Source organism: Pogona vitticeps, chromosome 5, assembly GCF_051106095.1.
Source record: "Pogona vitticeps strain Pit_001003342236 chromosome 5, PviZW2.1, whole genome shotgun sequence".
NCBI classification, from domain to species: Eukaryota; Metazoa; Chordata; class Lepidosauria; order Squamata; family Agamidae; genus Pogona; species Pogona vitticeps.
In genome coordinates, this window is record NC_135787.1 from 172,281,321 (window position 1) to 172,305,898 (window position 24,578).

At 40.2% G+C, this 24,578-nt stretch overlaps 1 protein-coding gene across 1 annotated transcript in view; it reads right to left on the bottom strand.

Annotated features, from left to right (window-relative positions):
- SLC41A2 (solute carrier family 41 member 2) overlaps window positions 1-21,178 on the bottom strand; it is a 69,771-nt gene extending 48,593 nt beyond the window's left edge. The window contains exons 1-6 of the mRNA XM_020804420.3: window positions 21,064-21,178; window positions 10,453-11,184; window positions 7,413-7,520; window positions 5,992-6,063; window positions 3,935-4,079; window positions 2,510-2,656 (exon numbers count right to left, since the gene is read on the bottom strand). Of these exons, the coding sequence (XP_020660079.2) occupies window positions 2,510-2,656; window positions 3,935-4,079; window positions 5,992-6,063; window positions 7,413-7,520; window positions 10,453-11,010 (1,030 nt within the window). The 5' untranslated portion in view covers window positions 11,011-11,184; window positions 21,064-21,178. The remainder of the gene's footprint in view (window positions 1-2,509; window positions 2,657-3,934; window positions 4,080-5,991; window positions 6,064-7,412; window positions 7,521-10,452; window positions 11,185-21,063) is intronic.
- Window positions 21,179-24,578: the final 3,400 nt, after the last annotated feature.

Here is a 24,578-nt window from a genome sequence, read left to right on the forward strand (position 1 = left end):
CTTTAGTACGTATAGCACAGGTTGACAAGAAGCAGACATTGGAGCTATTACATTACTATTTATTAGCAGACTTAACAGAGTTCCACCATGTATACCCAGATACATGTGAATTTGGCACACTGTCAATACAGCTTTATTCCCAGAAGCTTTTCAATCTGTTCTAGTGTTGAATGAAACAATACAGATAGCACACTATTAGAAGCAGATAGTGGAGAAACACAAATTTATACTTGAGCAATCAGACTTACAAAGGAAGTCTGTATTTACCTCCTGTTGTGCAGTCCATAAAACAAAAGTGAGAAAGCTGGTGTTAGGACAATTTGATGACTTTCATCACTTGAGAACCTCATTTCTAATAACATGCTATCTGTATTGTACAACCTTACCGTTAATTTTAATCTGTTCTCACTCTTATCACGTTTGTTTTTTTATGCCATGTTGTATTTTTATTATTCCTTTTGTTGTTCTTCCATCTTCTGTTCACCACCCACCACCTCCGTTATAAGCTGCCATGAGAACCCTCTTACAGGGTACATACACTGTAGCTAAAAATAAAGCAATGCATTTTCCTGTTGCGATCTAGCACTTGAGCATGCCATCCAGATATCTGTTGTTATATACCATCAAATCATTTCCAATTTAAGGCAAGCCTATTAATGAGCAATCTTCAAAATGTGCTGTCTGCAACAGCCCTGACCAGCTCTTGCAGACTCAAACCTGTGGCTTCCTTTACGGAGTCAAACTAACTTGTATTTGGTCTTCCTCTTTAGTTTATAAACTACAGCAAAGCCTTGATCGTGTGGATCATGAAAGCTATGGATTACTCAGAAAGAAATGGGTGGGTCTCAGCACTTGATTGTCCTAATATGTAACCTTTATTGTGGACAAGATGCCACCATTAGGGCAGAATATGGAGAAACAGAATCCAAATACTGTATTTGCTGGCATATAAGACTACTTTTTTGCCCTGAAAAACATGCCTCCAAGTGGGGGGGGGGTCATCCTATACGCCGGGTGCACTTCAGTTGGGATAGACATAGCTGCCCATAGTGGCCTTCCGATGCTTGCCCGGTGCCCATAGTAGCCTCCCGATGCCTGCCCACCTCATTCTACATACCGCCCAGTATCGTGCGGTATCCAGTGCGGCCGCGGCGAGCATCAGCAGCGGGACAAGGGGTACCAGCCTTTTTGACGTGACCGGCCCGTTCTGGTCAGTGGGAAGCAGCAGTGCTCTGGCCCGCCCCTTGTCTACACAGAGCTCACACATGCGCACTTGCGCACTAGTGCCGGTCACAGGGAGATGCAGGGGTGGGCCGGAGGCACTGCAGTCACGGTGCAGCCGTACAATGGTGACAATGAATAGCACATTTTATTTGGTGTGTGGAAGGTGTGCGGAAGAGGGGGTAGTCTTATACAGCAAGTATATAACAAACTCTATATTTTGAGTGGAAATGTTGGGGGATCGTCTTATACGCCCAGTCGTCTTATACCCTGGCAAATATGGTACCTAACGCCAAACCCATCACTTATGAGTTAACTTATGAGTTAAATGCGAATTAGAAGTGAGAACTTTTGGGGAAGTAGAGTAATAGGGGAAGAAGGAAGAACAGGGTGGTAAGAATATACTCCCTACCTACTTTCTAAGAAATGTCAAGTCCCTTCACATGATTGTCTACAAATGTGAGAAGCTACACAAAGAATTATTTTAGTCGTAAACATGGTACACCTCCTTTGTAGCATAATTTATTGAATTAGATTTACAGATTGCCCCCCTCTCATTTATGTCTTCACACTGCAGCAGTACTGTAGTATCCCAGCTGCCCTCTCATATTTTCACTCATGGACTCTTGATGAAAAGGTGTTTTTAAACAGATGTAGAGGGGGAAATTTAAAATACAGAATAAAAGGAATGGATGGAAATCCATCTTTGAATTAGGCTGTATATCATCAGATTTGAGCCATGTGCTAATAACCATCATACGTTCAGTCCAGGACACTCTGAATGCACACTAGTACAAATAATTACAGAAACAAAAGAGAGATGGGAAGGAATGGAGCAAACTCACAAAGGACCTGTATCTTTGGTGGTAACAATCCCTCCCTTTCATGCAATCTCTGTCACTGAACACTAGTGTGCTATCAGGCTTGGATTCTTTAAATGGGCAAGGTCTTTTGACAGGTCCTATCAATCAAGCTTTTTCATTCACCAAGTAACCCAGGTCACACAGGGAAATATTGCACAGAAAACATTTCCTTGCAAAAATCAAACCATTATCAAGCACCAAATGGTGCACCTATGAAGAAGGACAAATATGCAGGTATCTTCTAACACAATACCAGTTATTCTTGAAAGGTTATCCTCTACCTCAAGGCCCAAACCAGTTAAATCTAGTTTAACTCACAAATACATATCTTTACTGACATTTCTGTCATGTACATAAATATTCTATGTTGCTTTTCAAATCAGTTAATTATTTACTACAAGTGCTTTGAAAGGAAGCCTACTCACCAAGGCAATCATAAAGACCCTGACTTATCCAAGCAAGTATGGCAAGGGTGATAAGATCTCCAAAGCTTGCTGCAATTGGTGTGGCAACGTTGTCAGGATTTATGCCAGTCTTCTTAGACCCAACGATAACTCCAACCATTATTATTCCTAAACCCATTATAAACATAGAAAAGTCAATCCCGTGCTGTAATTCTAAAGAGGGAAACCTTAGCTAGAGCTTTTATTTAAGCTGCATCTTCTTCATTGTTATGTGAAAAGCACTCTACTTTCACAGACATTTAGTGCAAAGTGACCTTTCACAATGAACCCAGTGTACAAGCAGGACAAGGTAAATATTTTATAAGCAATAAAACCCGTTAGTCAATTTTGCACAGCTTATTAAACAAGCATTTCTGTTTACAGAACCAGTTTACCTAGACTTCCTTTTATGTCTGTCAAGCTAAAATTTAATTCATTTCTGATTCAGATCACAAGACATTTTAGTAAGGATCCAACCAGCTGATTTCTACTGCTTCTTCCACCATCAGTAGCCGTTCATCATCATAAATTGATAATTTTGAAAAGATGGAAGGAAAAAATTATTTTAAAATAATTCTTTGCTTAGATAAATGATCAGTCAAAATACCATATTTTTCCATGTACACAACCCCCCAATGTATAAAACAACTCCCTAATCTTGACCCTTGATGGAGGCGGAGAAGCAGTTAATGGGCAACTGCTCCTCCACCTCCGTCTCCTCCTCCTCCTGCTGTCTCCACTGCCTGCCTGATCACCTTCTCCAGTGCGACTGCCGGGCTCACCTCCCGCTCACCTCACTGCCTTGTCCCCTGACCTAAGGAAACGATCGATTGCTGGAGGAGGTGATCGGGGGGTGACACCAGGAAGAGGCGCCTGAGTGCTTGTTTGCCTCCACTTCTGCCTCCTGCTGCCTCCGCCACCGGAGGGGACAAGGCACCAATGTGAGCTGAGCCCATCAGTCCCACTGGAGATGGTGATCGGGTGAGCAGGGGAGGCAGCAGCAAGAGGTGCCCGAGCACATGTGAATGCTCCTTCATCTCCATCTCCACCTCCTCCTCCTTCTCCTCCTCCTCCTCCTGCCTCAGGGCCACCGGAGGGGATAAGCCATGAGCTCTGGAAGAGGCAATTGGGCAGCGGCGGCAGTGGCAGGAAGAGGCACCCAAGCGTGCGCATGACTGTTTCCTTCCGTGTATCAAACGACACTCAGTTTTCCCTCTATTTTAGGAAAAAGTGTCATTTTTGTACACGGGAAAATATGGTATCTTTGTACAAACACTTCTGAAAAACTTTAGAATTAGCCTGAAACTAGCATTGATCTAAATACTGTGCTCTTTTTGAGTGGCGAAATATTTGTTATATTATACTTAAGAGTCTTTGCCTTTAAGAAATGTTTATAACAATTTTTACCCTGTAAAAGAGATGCTATGAAGGCGGTTGCTACACTGCTGGAACACAAGAGGACAGAGTGATCAAGGCTGTATTTGCCTTCAGGGATCCAGCCCAATATAACAGCGGCTACAGCTGCCAAAAAGCCAACAACTGTTGCTTGCACCTAGAAAAAAAAACATTTAGCATTAGAAAAGTTTGCTTCCGTATTAACACTGGTCAGCATTTTGATGGCTATTTAAACACATGGATGAGGAATCACAGACATTTCTGAAGGTGCACTAAGCATGCAGTCAGGTACACAAGTGAGACATGACCATTATCTTGTCAATTCACAGTAGCAACATCTACCATTCCTCTTGTGCACACAAAAATATCCACTAGGATTCTGACTGCTCTGTAACAAATTTACACAAGTCACCATGAAATTCAACTGTCTCTTCAAACTATTATGAAACATGTTCATGAGTGATGCTCTCCTCTGCTCCAAGTTCTTCTATGGGTAGGGATAGAGCTGGAATGTTCACTGCTAACAACATCATCATAGTGCCCAAAATAATTAGGTTGAAATTCTGTGGTTCCTAGGAAGGCAAGATGCTTTGCGGTCTGAGACAAGAACAGAAGCAGCTGTGCCCTTGCCACCCGGTGTCTTCTCCTTGCCACCCTTTGCTGTGCCTCCATGCTCAGTAAGAATGGCACTCACTTAATCCTGCCAGCTCTATACAAAGAGGCACCAACTATACTGTTGACCTGGTTACCGGGTAGCAGTGCCAAGGAAAAGCTACGGGAAGCCAGGGTTTCAGGGGGGTTTCCATCCCTTCTGGAAGATGTGAAAAACTGAATCTGGGTCCATTTTCATAAAAAGCCTGAGCTCTATCTTTGACTTATGGTCCCTCACCAAAAAAAAAAAAAAAAAAAGGCCTTCCCTCGCAGCATCATCTAATCTATTTCTTGCAGTCTTCAATTATACTAATATTGTTGTTTTATTTTATATTGTTATTATTTTATGGATTGTTGTTAGCAGCCCAGAGTAGACTTCGGTCTAGATGGGTGGGTTATAAATGAATGAATGAATGAATGAATGAATGAATGAATGAATGAATGAATGAATGAATGAATGAATGAAACTGACTATTGGCGCTCCAAAATTTCAGGCAGGAACCTTTCTGAGCTCAACCTAGAGACCCTTGGTATTACCTGGTGGCCTCCCATCTCCAGTATTCACTGTCCAAATCAAGTATGTCTGAGTGTGTTCAGAGTTGGATGAGTTAATTGCTAACTTTTTTTTTGGTGGATGCTTTATTGATTTTTGTTTGTTTCTTTTGTTGGCTTATTTGTTTTGTTCATTTGTGCAAACTTTCCACTGTCAAGTTTCAAGAAACCTGCTCAACTGCCAAGGTTTTTTTTCTTGAAACTAGAAGTTGCTATAAATAAATACCCAAAACTAAAGTAAGAAGCTGTGCAGATGAACAGGTGGAGAGGAAGTAATATTGTCAGTTTATTTTAATTAATTATTTTAATACAGATTTTAACACTTAGCATACACAACTAAAAACATGCACAGCACAATCCTAAGCATGGGTGACCAAGAGGAAATCCCACTGAGCTCATTGGAGCCTACTACCTAGGAAGTGTCTTTAAGGCTGAGTTCTACAGCATTCAATATAAACTGCAAACAAGCAAAAAATTTTAAAAATCAAATAGCCTAAAACAGCATCAAGTAAAAACATTTTGGAACATAAATTACTTTTTTTAATAGCTCCAGGTCTGTATTTTAAGAAAAGCACATACTTTAAAATCTATATAAAAGGGAAATATACAAGCTTGCACCATACTTAGTGACTGTATGTTCCAGAGACTTGCTTTAAATTGGTGTTACACAACTTTGAAGTGGGAAATCCTCAAGTCTGGCTATACTGTGTACAACATCTGGGTATTGTATGAACTCTAAAAATTCCACAAAATGTCATTTCTTATACACAGCAATTCACCTAAGTACAGCAGCTTTGTGAAAATGGTTCTTTAATAAGAAACCATCTATTGTATGGACTTTTTTTAAAGGACTAATGATTCCTTACCTGTTTTAAGGCCAAATTGCCAATTATTAAATTCCACTTCTCAATTGGTGAATCCATTTTCCCAACATTTACCTGTAAGAAGCAATAATTGATTTCTGACAATTATAAGACTTTAATGCACTGTGTTGGTGGTCACTAAAACAGTGTAATGATTTAGGAGTAGGGAGCATTTTGTTCTAGTGTTATCAAACTTGTTTGAACAATTATGAGGAATATATAGCTTAAATCTATTGTTGGCCTCAACCAGAGTAGACACAATGCATCTATGGAACTTCCATAAATGTTAACATATCAAGTTCCCATTGATTCAATGGGCATTTTCTAATTGGAATTAACAACTGATTGCAGCCTGAAGGGCATACATCAGTGGTGGTCTTCCCACTCAAAAATCATTCTGCTACTCTTGAAATATCTGACCAGGATCCTGTTGTGTACTCCACCTGTATAAAAGGAATGATGTCACTGACCATGGCAGATTGTCACTAATTAAAACACTTTTTTTAGTTCAACGTTGTATCACTGTGTGCAAGCTACATGCACTATGAAACTAAAAAAGGGAACTCTTTAATTAGCAGCAGTCTGACATGAAGGTTGTTGTCACTCCCACTGTGCAGACAGCTATGCGACATTCACTGGCCAATGTTTTTTTTTACTTGAAAATATGTTTATTCACAACTGTTTTAAGACAGGCCTATTCAATATATTGCTACATATGTGAAGTTACTTGTAAAAAATTAAGTATGATAAAGAAATAGACAATGCTAAGTTTTATTTTAAAAAGCTGAATTAAAGAATTGCAGACTATTTCTTACAAACACACATTTGCAGAAATATTCATATAGACATGTGAAAACAGGGAATTGAAGATGCTGTCGTACAACCAGGCTGACAAAAAACTGGGAGCAATTTATTATGAGCTAACTGGATAGCTCAGTGAAATGGAACACACAGCTGAGGCCAAGGATGAAGAGTTAAATTCCCCACTGTGCATTGCAGGAGAAGAGCCAGTGTACGTATGTGACCTTGGTCAAAATAGCCCTAGAGCATCCCCAGAAGTTGAGAATGGTAAACCACTTCTAAAAACCATGGAAAGGAACAACATAAGTTGGAATTGACTTGATAGCAGTTACTGTTATTTTGTTGCTAATTGTATTATGGGATAGACTGTGCAATTGGCAGCACAGTTCATTCACCAATCAGATGTTACTTGCTCCTAATGATTGAAGGGTGGTGGGCAATTAAAGCAAAGGACTGGACCATCAATTCTGGGGCCATTATGAACTGATAAGTATTTCTACCTTCTCTCCAGATATCACTTCAAGTCTGTTAAAAGCTAAAAGAATTACCGTACAAAAGCAGTTGGTGAGTATAACCTTGAATCGCAATAAATATAACAGGTACAACAGCCTACAAATACTTACAGCAGTTGACAATCTGGATGCCAAAGTCATTTCCAGGTTCCCCTTCAAACCCAACAAGGCAGGAACCAAGATGAACACTTCAGTTATATTTTTGAAAACTTCCCAGTGCTATTTCACAAATGAAAAACATAAAACATCAAAACGTGGAAATAAACTTTTAAAAGTGTTTTGAAATTTATTTGTTTGTTTGTTTGTCTATATCCCCCCATCTAGACAAAAGTCTACTCTGACGCAGTGTTAAGTACCTACAGCAGGACAGAACATTTTTATAAGGAATAGCAGCAGATTTGGAAGCTTTTCCTCATTCCCTAATCTGTGCAGAGATAGAGGGCCTTGTTTATTCACTCAGTCACTATGACTACTTCCCCTCAAAGAGCCACTTTTCACTCATTTGCCTGGAACCAGGAGATTTAGTGTAAAAAAAACCCGAAAAAATCAGGACAAAGTAGGGATGTTTCTGTTACCCTGCTGGTTTCTAGCCAAATAGACTATCTTTGGGTTTCAAATGAAGAAAGGGGGAAAGGAAGGGGGTGGGCAAAGTGCTGGCCACCTTTTGAGATGGATCATAAATTCCAAACTACTGGCTGAAGAGGGGACTGAAGCCACATCCTTCCCTCCACAAACATCTGGCAGACTGCAGATTACAGCGATCTGCATCTAAGAAGCTGCACCTGGCCCCCAACTGCGGCCATGAAACTTTTGAGACTTTCATATAAACATACAATCTTGGTGTTAACCACGAGAACCTGGTGCATTCCTTGAAAGCCTGTTTTATTTTTTGCTTTTGTTATTGTTTTTGTTTCATTGTCTTAATGGTCCAATACAGGTATCACCTGTTCCTGCAAAAATTAAAAATAAATAAATAACAACAAAAAACCCAAGCTCTTAAGACTTTCCTCCCACTAGAAGAATCTAGTTTGCATTCAGATTAGCTAAAGCAGTAGGCTTGATTTATTTAAAAAGGCATGTTCTTACTACTTATATATACCGTATATGGAAAAAAAGTAATTTTTAAAAAACCACAAAAAGACAGAATATAAATTCTGGGTTCCATCCTTCATCACAGCTGAAGTAAAAAAAATGTGCAAATATCTTTTGAATTACATTGGCAGCAAAGAAACATAACCTTCTCCTGCATGATGCACTTAAAACAGATGCCTAAGCTAATCAAAACCATGAAGGTTCTCCGGTTTTCTTGGGATCTGCTCCAATCATGCCAGAAAAGAACAAATAAAGCTTTTCTCAGGGCACTAACTGAAAGGTCTGAATGAGCCTCCTCAGCCTATACTTCTGAGGTAGCATCGTCATCACTGACTAGCTGTCTCATGCCACTAACCCTTCCCAGGCAATGCACCAGTTTGTAACTTGAAAGAGAGATCATTCATAATATGTGACATCTCATGATGGCAAGGCTCTGCTGGCCTGCCATTATGGCAAACAAATAAACAAATGCAAGTTTTAAAAACCACTGAATCCAAGGAGGCCCCTTTTGATTTGCAAATATTAATTTTTATCTGTACAGTGGGGTCTTGACTTAAGAACGACTTGAGTTAAGAACATTTTGACTTAAGAACCGCTCTCATAGGAAAATATTGACTTGACTTACATACTTAGATTTGAGTTAAGAACTGAAAAAAACCACGTGGGAGGCAGGGAAAGTGCAAAATTTGAACTTATAGTTAACTGTTGGCCAGTGAAAAGGGTGCCTGTCTGCTTCCTCACTCCTCCCAGCGTTTAGAGAGTGGATTGGGAGACAGTCTTCGGACTGCCTGGTACTGTACTGCCTGGACTGTATTTTCCCTGCCTTCCCTGAACCTTTCTTGACCTAAGAAAAAAAGAAAAAAATATCCCCCTCTAGTGGTCAAAGGCGGAATAGCAGCTTCCCATTGGTTTCTATGGACGGAAAGGAGCAGATACCGATCAAATGGTTTTCAATGCATTCCTATGGGAAATGCAGATTTGACCTGAGAACTTTTTGACTTGAGAACCGCTTTCCAATACGGATTAAGTTCTCAAGTCAAGACCCCACTGTATGGTCTGTTAGTGTCATCCAAGGGCTGTTACTGTCATCCACTAAATGAAAAGCTGATCTGCTCTTACATAGGATAGTACTTGGGAAAAAAATAAGAGTCTTGCTCCTTTTGTTGCCTTTGGAGTGCCTGCTCCACCATTACAGAGGACCTTCCTTCCTTGGGCTACGCCAGGGAGACACAGGCAACTTAAAAAGAGCATTCTAAAATGGATGTGCTATGTTTATTAAACTCCCATATAACATACTGTACCTACTGCAATCTTTCATCTCACACTCTGGAGGTTGGGAGGTTTGGGAGCTTTTTGACAGAAATAAAATAGGTGAAGACAGAGACTTTGGTAAAAATCCAAATTGCATAGTGGAATACAAACAGAGGTTAAATTATGCATGTAGTAAGGGGTTCGTTTACTATTTTCACTTCAGCTGAATGGGTTACACAGCAAAGTAGCAACAGCTGCTAAAATGGAAGTTAATTTGGCATGCAGACTATTTCTCATTGATTATTCTGACTGAAGGCTGATGCTGCGCTGCATCCAAACCAATATTTAAGGCTTTCCAACCCACAAACTCTTCTCCCTCCTGCGCTCCTTCCCTCTTATTTTACAATGGATGATCAGCAGAACAAACTATAGTTTTCACCTCTCCTTACATGGCCAAAGTACTCTAACTTTCTGTACTCTATGTATTACATAATTTTTCAGGACAGAATTTTGTGGGCTCACACAATTATACAAGGGCAATTGTACAAGCAAACTGTACTATATTCTGGGCAGTCTACTGCATGCCCTGTCATCCGCTGATTGTGCAATCAACTGCACCATGGCCAGCTGGAAAAGAACAGAAATTACTTCTGCAACTGTGCTTACATAAATGGATGTCTCCCGCAGGATTCTGTCCTTGGTCTCTACTCTTCAGCCTTAATTTAGAAAATGATACTAAATGTTACAATTAAGTGCAAAGAAAGAATCAGAACATATACAATGAAACCTGTATGAGGCAAATACAAACCTGAACAATATCTAGAACCATCCCGGCTGATACTGTTCCAAATCCTGCGAGCAAAAATGGAACAAGTATCTGCAGCGCCATAACGCTACTAGATTCTTTGGGTTGTTTTCTGGTCCCTTCCACAACAATATCTTCGTCAACATCACTAGATGCATTGTTGTCCTGCAGCATAGCATCCGTTTCTGACGAGTCTATTCGATCTGAATAATTATAGCTTGTAAAGTTATCATACTTTGGACTACAGCTTGATGAATTATGTCCATTACTGCCATGATGAAAAGCTGATTCTGAAAACGGATGATAATCAATGTGCTGGTCAGTCCTAACACTGAAATTATGTGCTGATGGTTGTAATCCATCTTGCCAGACACTGTTCACTTTCTTGTGCCTCTCTTCCTGGTTCTTGTGATAAACAATTGGGACCATACTCAACAGCAGGTTCAAGAACTTGTCAGACTGAATGGTATTCAGATTTATGGTCCAATTCACCAACCCTTCTCTGTGACAGGCTTTCTCATTTATTTTCTTACTGACAGATCTTCCTTTGCAATTAGTCATGCTGTTTCAGAAATTTTGTTCTGACAATTACTTTAGATCCCAAAGAAGAGGTTTTGCAGCTGCATCAAATCTTCGATCTGATATGTTTGCTCTTTCAGCTAGGTTGTCTGTTATGTAGACAATTTTCTTTTCGATAAGTTTCCATCTTGAGTCATCCCACAACAAAGTTTGGATCTGAAAAACATTGTAAAAGTATTTTGAAATGACTTTTTTTGGGGGGGTACCATTACACTAATAGGATAATTGTATGCTTAAGTTCAGTTGCCACTAAATCCCTTCTATAGGTATAGCTTGTTACGGTTTATTGATATGATTATTCTGTTGTAGATTTGGGGGTTAGCACAGAGGTTCAGGGTTCCTAGTGTAGTGTAGTGGGTAGAGTGATGGACAATGACTCTGGAGAACATGGTTCGAATCCCCACTCAGTCATGGAAACTAACTGGGGGAGTGGAACTTGTAAAACCACCCCTTAATTATCCCACTTACCTTGGAAACCCTGTTAGGCTGTTAAGACAGGACCTAACAATAACAACAACTAAGATGTTTAAACTCTATCCTTTCTAGGCATGACCCTGATTCCCTTCTGAATGGAGATGGCAGAGTAACTGATGTAAATTTTACATCCACTAAAATTAATGGCTCCCTTTGTTTCCCTCCTGCAAATACAAAGGAGAACTAATTCTGTAGTCCATTATAGCAAACCAGCAGCAGTATGGAAAAGCCAGCAGGGGTACATATACTCCAAGTATGTATGGGACTAAATAACATGTGATATTCCTGAATCTAGAAAAGTTTCATCAAAATCTGTCCCTGTTACAAAGATTACTTTACAACTGTTTATGCTTATACTTAACCCCAGTCTGAAGAAACCTTAAGAGTTTCTGGCTCTCAGCACAACTGCTTCCACTAACCCAGTGAGCTGTGACATTTGGCATACATCTGGAAGGAGGCAACGTAAGTGCTTTCTAGTGGCATGTTTATGCCATTTGTGAGAGGGTGTGTGATCTGAAATCATATTATCCTAGTCTTTCCTGCCATTGTAACTTGCTTATTAATACCATCCATATATTGGCAATGCAGGTAAACTGTCACAAGTGATAATGATCAATGGATGATGAAAGGTGCTACTGGGCTATCTGGCAGAATGACAATTTTCTTTGCTATACTCTTTTCTATTGTTGTGGTACTGTTGTCACTGTTAAAGTATTAAGCCCTGTTACACATTATATTTTGGGGCTCTGGGGTACCGGCAACAAGGCTTGCAAAACTATGAAATTGAATGGAACAGGGCTTTTTGTTGTTGTTGATTCATAAATGGAATAACAGACAATTTCCTGTTGGAAGTGGAAGCTTACGATCATTTTTAGTCTGGATCCTTGGATCACAGAATGAGTTTAATGAAGGCTGAAGGGTTCCTCTGCTGTCAAGACCTTGGCCAAGTTAAGCAGAACAATATGGAGAAGAGACAAAGCTGAATGCTTTCAGTGGCTACATGCCCAGAGCAAATCATGATAATATTTGCAGGATTGTGTTATTTCCCCTAAGACAAAAAAGTGTTGTTTCTGCTCAGTTAAAAAAAAGGGGGTACAAGGTACATTTCCTTCTAATTTTCCATCTACCACTATTGAACTGAATTTAATTTCATGGGTAAAGATGCTAATGAAAAAGCAAGGCAATTGGGAGCATCACTAAATCAAAAAGAAACTGCACCTCAAGAGAAGAACTCACTTCCTTTTACTAGTTCTCATTTTTCTTTTCTTATGTAATTTTACTTATTTTCAGTTTTTTTCCTGGAGCCTATGGGCCTTGGGGCGGGGGGGGAACTACATTGGCAAATTATGTGGGAAAAGCATCAGAATTTGGATGGCCAAATTCACATTATTTTCCTTGAGGACACAACATACGAGACAATGTGAATCAGCAGTTTAAATTCCCTGCCTGTTCCCCCGCCTTTTTTCCAGTCGTAACTCAAAGCTCCGGTCACAAGTCAAGCAAAATTTTGCAGCCAGAGCTGCTCGTAACTTGAATTGATCTCAAGTCAAGACATTCGTAAGTCGAGGCACCGCTGTATCAGGTTTTGATCAGTAAAGTGATGCATAATAATAGCCATTTTAAGCTGGATCAAAGAAAGCTCTACTTAAAACTTGGCTTCTTAAAACACGTAGGTCAATATCCTTTTTCCTGAATCGTATTTATCTGTTTGTTAAACTTCTACCACACCTTTCACCCTGTATAAGAACTCAGGAATACTTATAAATTATTTAATGCAAACTGGAAAGACTAATCTAAGGACTGTCCCACTTAAACTGGATCTTGATGTATAACCGTTTTCACACTGGTTACAAGGTCTGTGCTATAACTGGTTGTGCAATGGCAACCTTGCAACTACCCTTCTGTTCTGCCATTAGGCAATAGGATACTGGCCATAGAAGAAATAAAAACAGTGGGCAGTATCCTGTTGCACAGCTCTGCCTGTGCAACAGGAGTAAAGTCACCAACCATGGCAGATTTCCATTGATTTCAGGGTGGATGCAACCATATATTGTTGCATACAAGTTGCACCCACCTTGAAATCCAAAGTGATTTGGCTGGTGACAACTCCCACTGCACAGGTAGAATTACTCATCTGGATACTGGCCAGCGCTAACAGTGTAAATTAATTTTGGGAAAAGTTAAAACACTAGTGTTAAGATGCATAAGTGAATGGCATGATTGAAATTATCCTTAAATGTTTTCTGAATGAACTGAGTTACAAAGAACACCACACATTGAGGTTTAGTTACATATCTTAGACATATTTGCCATAAATAATAATGTGAAAGAACAGCCTGGCCCATTAAAATTATTCATGCTGAAGCGCAGTTGAACAGTTCTGTGGATGAAGGAATTTTTGAATTTAAGTTATTTTTTAAGCTATGTATTTTAATGCATGTTGAAATAATTTCCTTACCCAAGCCACGTAATATCTGATAGACATATATGTTCATAATTCACTAATATAATCCTAAACAAATACATTTAAGATCAAAGCTTCACAGTCTAATCCTTTGGCCACTGATTATACACAAAAGGACATACTGTAGCTTAAGAATCCCATTCGCTCACTGTTAAAACCCAATGCTCATAAGCAACACAGCAGCAGCTAGTAATGCTGTCAGCCCTGATACAGCACTGTCTGAGCACACAATGACACACAGAAAGTAAAAGAATCTGAATTGCCTTCTTAGTCCATTTCACCACACAATCTTCTGTCACCTAACACTGTGAGTAAAATTGCAATACCCATCCAAACAGTGCACCTTTCTTTTTAATCATCATCATCTTAGAACTGCAGAGCTGGAAGGGACCCTATGGATCATTGAGTCCAGCCCCTGTCAAGGAGGCACAGTGGGGAACTGAACTCCCAACCTTTGGCTCCACAGCCAGATGCCTAAAGCACTGAGCGATCCAGCAGTTCTTTATTGCTGGTTGCATGCTTTTATGCAATTGGCACACTGATGGACTCATTTACTATCTCCCTGTTTCCTCCAGGTGTGCCCTCCAAGCAAGCTCTCATCTCTCTCTTTTACCCCACCTGTCCCTTTTCCTAAACAATGGACCACTTTGGTGGGACGCGCGTGCAACATATTCAATATGAATCACTTATTGCTTTGTGTGACAGTGAGGGCAGGGACTCTGCTTGGCAGAGGGGAAGAGAACAGTTCTTATATGTTACCCAGTTGCCTGTCCTTGTTGGTGTTGCTGGAAGGGATGTTTTATCAAAAGAGACAGAGCAGGTGAAGAGAAACAGGGAGCAGCCATTACAGTTATAGAGGGGAGGGGAAATGTAGATTAGAGACACAAGTATGTTATTATGAGAGACAGAAAACAATAGGGTTTTTGGTTACCCCCAAATTTTCTCCCAACTCAGGCAGTCTGGATAGGCTTAATAACAGTCTCCTAGGCTGAAAGGGTTGGCTTTGAATACCAGGGCAGTCTAATGGTACCAAGACAACATGTTGTTCATTTTCTTGCCCCTTTAATGCTGCAATAACAACCAGGTAAACCACAAAAGATCATGGTTTCCATATTGGGTGGTAGGATGCATCATTTGAATCATAGTAAGAGAAATGAGACATTGTTTTAGTAGCAGGAAAAGGTGTCTATTTCCCATATGAATTCTTTCATTAAGATACATGTCAATATCAAGCGTAATGGAATTTGACAAGAATGCAGATCTGGGTGTATCTTTAAAGAATGTAATGCATTGCTGCCATATGACTATTGATATTTTCTCACTTAAAAATTTGAAAAACTAGTGAATCAAAAACTCAGCAGGATTTTGCAAGTTAAGCATTGTAACTTTTCATATTGATTTCGTAACTGAAGCTGAAATCCTTTAATTTTTTTGTAAAATCCATGCCTATTTAAACAATATTTTAAAAATCTCTCCAGAGCACAGTATTCTGCAGAGAATCTGTCTACATTTACTTCCATACAAGATATATTGGTGAATTCTGGAAGAGGCTGTGAACTCACAGAACCACTTTGAAAACCTGTTCGTTGGAATGTTGTGTAAATGCCAAAAAAGTCTGTCTTTTGGGTTTGAAAAAAATCCCAACCTATTAAATAATTATGGTTATACAGTTAAAAATCACTTTAAACCTCATCGTTTTTAGCAAATGGAGTCAGTTGTACCAAACCCATAAATTAAGGGAGTTTCATGGCTTTGTTTTAAAAAAAACATACACTGCAAATCTTTTCTGAGTCTATATTTGAACAGTAGTTCAAATTATTTCACACTGGCCATAACTTGGATTATGTGACTAACACAGCCTGTTAATTCTTTCCTCTTTCTAAAGCCAAATTGGATTAGCAATAATTACATTGTCCTCATTAAATATAAGTCATGCTTTAAAGACCTTAACTGTTTTGCCTAGCCAGAGATGGCCAGCCTGTTCTCACACTTGCAAAATCAGCAAATAACTGTTTAGTATGGGGCATAAAGGTTTCTACATGTGTGCACTATTACAAAAACCTTGTGGGAAATCTGTTAAGGCAATTTTTCAGCAGAATTACTTGCTCAAATGTTAAGAGGAGGTAAGTAATCATACAAATCATCTGTGTAACATTGTTTCAGTTTGTTGTAACTCTGGTTCTTCTTGTTTACAGTTTTTTCTTTTACGTATTCATCTACCATACCACCATGTGCTAGCCACAATGTTAGCTCAAAAACTCAACTGTGGGAAATTTTAGGATAGATGGGCCCATGCCTCTAGGCCAACATCTGAACATAATTCAAAGGTCTGTACAGGCACTGGTCACATGATCTCTGCCCCACATTTTTGTATTATAAAACTCCACTGAAAACTCAATAGATCTGTGTAATAGCTACGGTTGAGTTGGAGCAAACCTTCTCCTGAAGACAAATGGATCAGGTACAATGTCACACTGAACCATGGTTTAGAAACCAAATTACAAATTGAGCTTCCAAATGTAGAAACATATCATGGTTTTGCGTGGGTTTTATTGTCTATTTTCATTTCCAATCTGTTCCTCAAATTGTGCTATCAGTTTGCTTTCATCTTCTGTCTTCTCAGTTCTCCCATTTATTTGGTGCAAATGCAACAACCATAGCTATAGTTTGTAAAATCAGACATCACAAAAAAACATTAGCACAAAGTATACTTTGCATACCTACAGTACTTTAAGTAATAGTGTCTAGGTTGTCAGTTGATACCTAATGATGGTTTTTAGTTCAGACATTACAGCAAACCACAGTGAAGTGTTGTCTTGGCAGTAATTTTGCCTAATGTCTAGACGGAGTTGGTTAATACAATTCTATACAATCTTGTACTGCTAATTTATGTTTACATAAGAGAATTTAAAAAGCATATCTATTTGAGATTCAGCCATAGATGTTCTATTAATAATCCATAAATGGAACAGCACTGAACATCTACTCCTCTATATAAGTAAACTTGTCCTCCAATATATAAATTATGTAACCTGATGAAGTGTGCATGTCTGCATATTTTATAGCTAGCTCATTTCTAAAGTTATTGGCTCACAGTAACTCAGCACAAGGTAATTATTTGTCTCAAAGTTCAGTATCTAATCTGATTTACTGAATGTTCAAGATGCACATGCACAGGAATGAGACACACCTTATTTTAATATATTCAAATGATATTGATTAGAAACCATAAAATCATATATATTAAAAGTAAAATCCTCCAAGTGCTTATTCTTACAAAGCCCCAACAGCAACATACAGCAAGGGTGGAAAGAACTTGAGATTTGTGGAAATGCAAACAATATTCACTGGAGAAGAACCTTTGCCTTGTTCTCCACTACCCCAACATCTGAGCTGCCCAGTGTGATGATGAAGTTTGAAAGCTAGCTTGACATCTGTGATTTTTTTTTTTTAAACTAATCATCTTTCCTATGAACCATTATCTTTAGACTGCTCACAGGAAAGATCAAATGTAACTGTATGTTGTAATCACAACATACAAAAAATTATAAAGATATTATCACATTTAGATAAATCAGAAAACATACTTTCAAGCTTAGATAAATAACATGTTAAAAGAGTTTAGGTATTTATTAGTTGTAGTTCTGCAACAGAAAATACTTTGAACTGACATAAACATAGTGGCATCCTATATTTGAAAACCAGTAAACCATAGCAGACAGAGTGACAAACTAGAACTCAGAAGACCTGCGTTCAAATCCCTGCTCAGACATGGAAATTCACTGGGGGAGGTACAGTATATGAAAAAAACAGTCCTTAAACTATTACTATTATTCTTTAGTGGACTTATATCCTGCTCATCTAGTGGCAAACTGCTACTCTAGGCAGCTTACAAAGGAAGATATGAGGAACATATAAGACAACACTGAGTACAAAATAATGCATAAAAATAAATATAATAATAACAAAATAATAATAAATCAAAGTGACAACAGCGACCAAGGAAGAAGCAAGGGGGTGGCAAACAGATGAGTGGAGAAGGAACAGGCAGACAACTGGTGAAGGGAAGGGGCAGTCCTACATTGCTTGTATTTGCAATATATCTGTAAAATCCAAAGCAGAAAAGAATTGAATTGGGCATCATTTTGAACTGCAGCAGGGCTTGGCATTATGTGCTCTGACAGGAGCCACTGCAGATTCTGTCCAATTTTTCTGCCGCGTGCCTTGTCTATTGTAATAACTGGGGGGCTTTCCACTTTCAGAATAAAGTGGTTCCATGGCTCAGCCATGGCAAAAAAAAGTACTGGACATACTCACAGCTGCATGGAAATAGAAATATTTAATTTAGATGAGAGCTATCAAGACCATTAATATGTTATCCAGCATAAGATCATTTTAGCTGCCTTGGTCATAGAGTAAAAACATTCTATGACCTGCCTCCTTTCCATCTTCTTATGGTCTTCTCCTTGGACAGTTCCAACAGTGTTGTGTAATGCAGTTAATGCCATTCAGAATGTGCACACTGATGATGCATACACAAAATATATTGGGATCGCTCATGATCTAGCTGCATCAATGTGATTAATGTACCAACTGTCATTTCTCACATGACAAACACACAATTTCCAGCAGTGTACAGAACAATAAAAATGAATGTTCTAACAACCTATGTCCTCTCTGTGTGAGTTTTTACAGTTAGGTGTTTTTTCTTTTTAGCTTGTGGCTTTTAAAGTTAAACATCGGCAACTGTTTGTATGTCTGCTTCATTTCAACACAAGCTTTTCAGAAATCAACCTCAGTAAAGTTTCTCCATCTCATACTGTCGTGAGGAACATTAAAAATAGACAACACGTAGCATCAGACAACATACCCATTTCCCCCACATGCTGGGAAAAACACACATTTTCAAACTCTACTATCTAAACTGGGAATTTTGTGGAGATATTCAACTAGATTTCAAAATAAATATAGGCATGATTCTTGAACACCTGCTGGATGAGAGTTCTGCATTCCAAACAGTTTGGCATCCTTGATACACAGCTATATGTACACTAAGTACGCATATTAACTTCATTATGTAGATGTTTATCCACAGTTTTTTAGCCTACAAATGAAAAGTGAAAACAAACATTAATGGATATTGTCATGCTGCTTGTTTCTGCTGTTTTCTGACCTTTCCTCCATGCTGCATGGTTTACTTCTGTTTTGAATGAGTTGTTTAATGCCTACTGTTTCATATAAGCAACTGCCAAATTATTTGTTTCTTTTACTTTCATGAATTTTCCAAGCATTAGCAATTCTATAAATAATAATTCTTCAAGAGTACAGGGTGGTAAAAATTAGAAATGCTATACTGAAAAGAGTTCTCTACAGCTACATGCATTATCATTCTGTTGTATTCTAATATATTTCAAGTGTCCATGGGTGGCAAAAGTGATGTATTTTACTGTAGAAATGCACAGTTAAGGAATGGGTATTTGCTAATGCCTGGAAAATATATGAAAGTCAAAGAAACCAATAATTCTTAGCAGTTGAAACAGTAGGTGTTAAACAACTCTTTCATGGAAATAAACAGCAAAAGGATTTCATTTTTTTGCATTTGCATTTCCCCCCACAATTAGCCAAGTTTACATCACCAGTTCATTCTTCAGCAACACCCTTCTAGGTATGATTTCAAAAAATGATAATACTGTACATCATGAATACATCTGTGGTGGCCCCATCACTCTGGAATCCTCTCCTACTGGAGGTGTGCCCAGCCGCTTCCCTCTGTACTTTTAGAAAACTTTGAGAGGTGGAACTCAACAAAGAAGTTTTTAAAAACATACCAGCCCTGAGGTAATGATTTTAGTACCCACATATATCAGGAAGTCGCTGTTATGTGGTCTTTGCATGGAGAAACAGAAGGCCAAATGGGAAGGTACGTGTCTACATGGCCTGTGCCTCTTCGTTCGAAGAACTGGAGTGTGAGATCCAGCGCACAGCTGCCTCAGCTGAAACTTTTAGATAACAACTCAAATGATGCCTGAATCTTTCCTGATTTATGTCGAAGAAAGACGTGCCTGGCGAAATCCATCCTACCAAGAACTTTTGGACTTTACATCTAAGAGTAACGTTCCTGGCAAGATCCGTCTTGCCATGAACTTTTGGACTTTATGTTCTTCATCATGGTAGAAGCCTGACAAAGTGGTCTTGATCCACAAAAGCTTGTGTACTGTATGATGATTTTTTTTTAGTGGTCTATAAAGGTATTGCCTACTCTTGCATTTGTATTTATTTTGTATTGATCAGAGGGCTCCCTTTTATGTCAATGTTCTCTTTTGTTTCTTGTATTGTGTGATTAATTTTTACTGGATTGAGGTTTTATGCTTTCTTTTCTGTGCTCACCCGCCAGAGTAGTGGCCTGCCACTAAGTGGATAGGTATATAAATTGCATCAATCAATCAATCAATACAATCATAAAGTGGTTTGGCATAATACTAACAATTGTAACATACATGCTGAAGTACAGAATGTATTCTAAATGAGGGCACAAAATGTGAATTAAGCACAAAATGAAAAAGAAAACGCATAGCGACTGGCACGGGAAGAGCATCAACAGAGTAATAATGCTACATGTAGGTGATTGAGGGTGGGTTTGTTTGTTGGCTTGTGTTGGCTTGCTTTCAGGCACCCCAAGTCCTGAGGTTTGGGGCGGGCTAGAAATGGCAAGCAAATAAATATTGCCGATTGCCTAGAGAAGGGGGCAATTAATTAACTTGCAAGGGATGGGGAGAGAAAGGAAGGAAGAGAGATGCTGTATGGGGTGCAGGAGAAACTATTACCCAGTGGTTTCTAATGTTTTTTTTTTATAAGGTAGGCGGAGTGGGGAGGGAAGGTGGCCACCTCGGCCAGAGAGAGAGAGAGGATGGAGGGCAGGAAGGATTCATCAGCCGGGCCCGGGGGTGGGACGGGACGGGACGGGACGGGCTTTCCCTCCGGGCAACGCCACCCACTGGCTTTCCTGCGGGGATTCCCTTGCCCATCGCGTGGGGGGAAAGCCCTCTCTCCTTCCCGCCCCCCTCCTTTCCCCCTCCGGCTTCCTTCCCGCTCCTTACCTGGGCAATGGCGACGGCGGGGCGGGCACCAGCCTCCCGCAGCCGCGGCTCGCCATCCTCGGGGTTGGGTACTTCCAGCCGCTCGCCCGCCCGCTCCCTGACACAGGAAGGAACCTGCCGGGCGGCCGCCGCCGAGGCGCGAGTGACAGCTCCTCCGGGGAGAAGAAATGCCGCCTCCGCCCCCACTGAGCAGGCGCGGCGAAAGTCGGCGGAGGCGGGGGGGGGGGATAGAGGGAAGAGGGCGGGCTGGAGGGCTGGGCCCGGAGCCCCCGGCCGGGGTGATGATGTGGCCGTCGTCACCGATGCTTAGCGGCCCAGACTCCCGAAAGGGCAGGGGCGGAGGTGGAAGGGGAGCGCCGCCGCTCTGCCTCTCCCCTCCGGGGCGAGGAAAGGCTGGCCTAGAAACCTCAAAATGGTCACCTCGCTCGTCTTCCTCAAGAAATAAGAGCTGCCTTCGGAGGCTCGTTGAGGAGCGGGCGAGGGGGCAGAATGAGGGGCGCCACCGCTTAGACACGGTGGGGATGGCCTGAGGGTGGCAAAGGTGGAGAGCAGGCAGGCTTGCCAGGGCGTTGGCCCCGCGAGGCCACAGGCTCAGGCAGCCGATGTGCCCTGAGGTGAAGGAAGCCACAGCCCACCTTTGGCCGTTCCCCACACCACTGCAGGACTCAGGTGTGTCCGGCCAGGTTGCAGGTTCTAGATGGACCATCTAGAAGTCACTTAATAGACTTGCAAGCGAAGTAGGAAGATCAAAGGATAATTAAGTAAAATGAGACTGCTTGGATAGGGGGCAAATTTTCTGGGACTGTTGAGAAATTCAATCAATGCAGCACTTATGTGCATGAAATTTTTGCCCCACCACAGGTACAAAAGAAGACCTAGGAAATGACTGAGATAACTATTGGAGTAGCCACATCTGGTCAAAAATAGGCTAATTATCTTCACATTTCAATTTGCTTTTAATTTTGCTTACAGTTCATACATGTCCATATTTCACATTGTGCAACACTCTGATATGACTAAATAAAGACATGTTGATTTCTGATAAGGTGGAAAATGCTGTGCCATCAACTGTGAGTTGAAGATTCAAGAACTTTCAGTTTCTGGGATGGGGCAGAAGTATGTAATAGGATCCACTATCTTGGATCAGTTGGTCTCGAATGCTTTAGTTTTGCTCACTCATCTGTGTTTGGATGAGCTGGCTGAGGTACACACAGCCAACATATAAGGTGTGGAAACACACACCTTGTGTGTGTGTGTGTGTGTGTGTGTGTGTGTGTGTGTGTGTGTGTGTGTGTGTGTGTGTGTGTGTGTGTGTGTGTGTGTGTGTTTATATATACACGCATACGTACATAAGGTGTGTGTTTCCACACCTTATATGTTGACTGTGTGTACCTCAGCCAGCTCATCCAAACACAGATGAGTGAATATTTCAACAATGGTTGTATGTGTGACAGGGAAGCTTGGTACAAGTGCTTTTTCATATAGGCAAATTATAAATCTGTAAATACATAACCATAAACTCTTAAAACCAATTGTAGACATTAATATTAATATTCAGATATAGAACTTTTAAGCCACTCTCTCTTCTGTTTTGCTGACTTTCAGGGGTGTGGTGGGGATTATGGGTTTACAACTTGCAGAAGTTAGTGTGTGGGCATGGTATATGCTTCCTATGGAAGGGGTACGTGTCTTTCACAGGCAAAATATGAGGTTTCATTGCAGGCTTCTTGACAATGTAACCATGAGACCAAAAAAAAACCAGAAAGGGATAGTAGGAAGCATAATATGCATCCAGCAAAGAATGGGCAAAGAATTACTGTGGAGTGGGGAGGCAAGAATATGAAGTTTCACATTTTGTCTTCACCATAAACATCATCCATTTATGTACATACGTTTATCAGAAAATCGTGCCCAAACCGCTTACATCATATTGAATGACCACTAATAAATATAACTGTTGAACAAGATGTTGAGCAACTACATTAGCAAATTTGCTATGCTGACCATGGGTAACCATATAATGCAAGTTAATTCATACATTTACATAGAGAGGGGGGAAAAATGACAGAGAAAAAAGCACAGCACAGAAATAAAGTTGGATTAAGCACAACCCCAAATGAATCTCAGAGGCAGGATGGCGTTCTCTACAATTAACTCATATAAATGAGTTGGCAACCACAGTCTTCATTAGAAACAATTGCATCCAAGGTCTCTCCTGGGTCTTTCACCACACCCTTTCCTCATATTCCACTGCAAATTTTATAAATTTACAATTTCTCCTTCAAACCTAATTTATACTCACAATTTTTACGTTAGTCTGTTCTCCACACTTAATGCCACTCTGTAAAATAACTTTTCTATCTATGTTGTCAAGGTAGATAGAATTATCAGGCTGCAGGGTGATGCTGGTGGGCAGGTGGAAAATGCTTAGCAGCTTAACAACAGTATTGTCCCCACCAAGCAACCCATCAGCAAACAACAGCTTCAAAAAAGAACTGGGCATCTTTCCCTTAAACACACACACCACTCAAAAGCTACAGCACTCAGGCAGTTAAGCATAGATGTTCAGGTGATGTGTTCTCATTGCAATTCCTTTAAACATTCCTAATGTTGTTACAGAACCTTGAGAACCTCCACTTTATTTTCTCTTCAATTATTAGGTATTCTTGCTGCTATAGAGAAGCACAGGAAGATCCACAACTTGCCCTAGATACTGTACTTAAAAGACAAACCAGAAAGCTCATATTTTACAACCTTAGAAAATAGATTTAATTATTTGCAGCTCTACCTCAGAGTTCTTACAACATTAGGAACACAATTTAAGTGTTAGAAAAAAAGGAAGCAGTAAGCCTAATATATCTCAAATCACTAGGAAATCCACTTGTTGTTGTTTAGTCATTAAGTCGTGTCTGAGTCTTCATGACCCCATGGACCAGAGCACGCCAGGCCCTCCTGTCTTCCAGTGCCTCCCCGAGTTGTGTCAAATTCATGTTGGTCGCTTTGATGACACTGTCCAACCATCTCATCGTCTGTCATCCCCTTCTCCTCTCGCCTTCATACTTTCCCAACATCAGGGTCTTTTCCAGGGAGTCTTCTCTTCTCATGAGATGGCCAAAGTATTGGAGCCTCAGCTTCAGGATCTGTCCTTCCAGTGAGCATTCAGGGTTGATTTCCTTTAGAATTGATAGGTTTGTTCTGCTTGCAGTCCAGGGGACTCTCAAGAGCCTCCTCCAGCACCACAATTCAAAAGTGTCAATTCTTCTGTGGTCAGCCTTCTTTATGGTCCAGCTCTCACTTCCATACAGCGCTACTGGAAATACCATAGCTTTGACTATGCGGACCTTTGTCGGCAAGGTGATGTCTCTGCTTTTTAAGATGCTATCTAGGTTTGTCATCGCTTTCCTCCCAAGAAACAGTCTTCCCCTTGTATTTGCCAGGAGGAAATCTACTACTGAGAGACATGGAAGAGAAACAAGTGAATATGTTTAAAAGAAGTAGAAATGATGAAATAATGA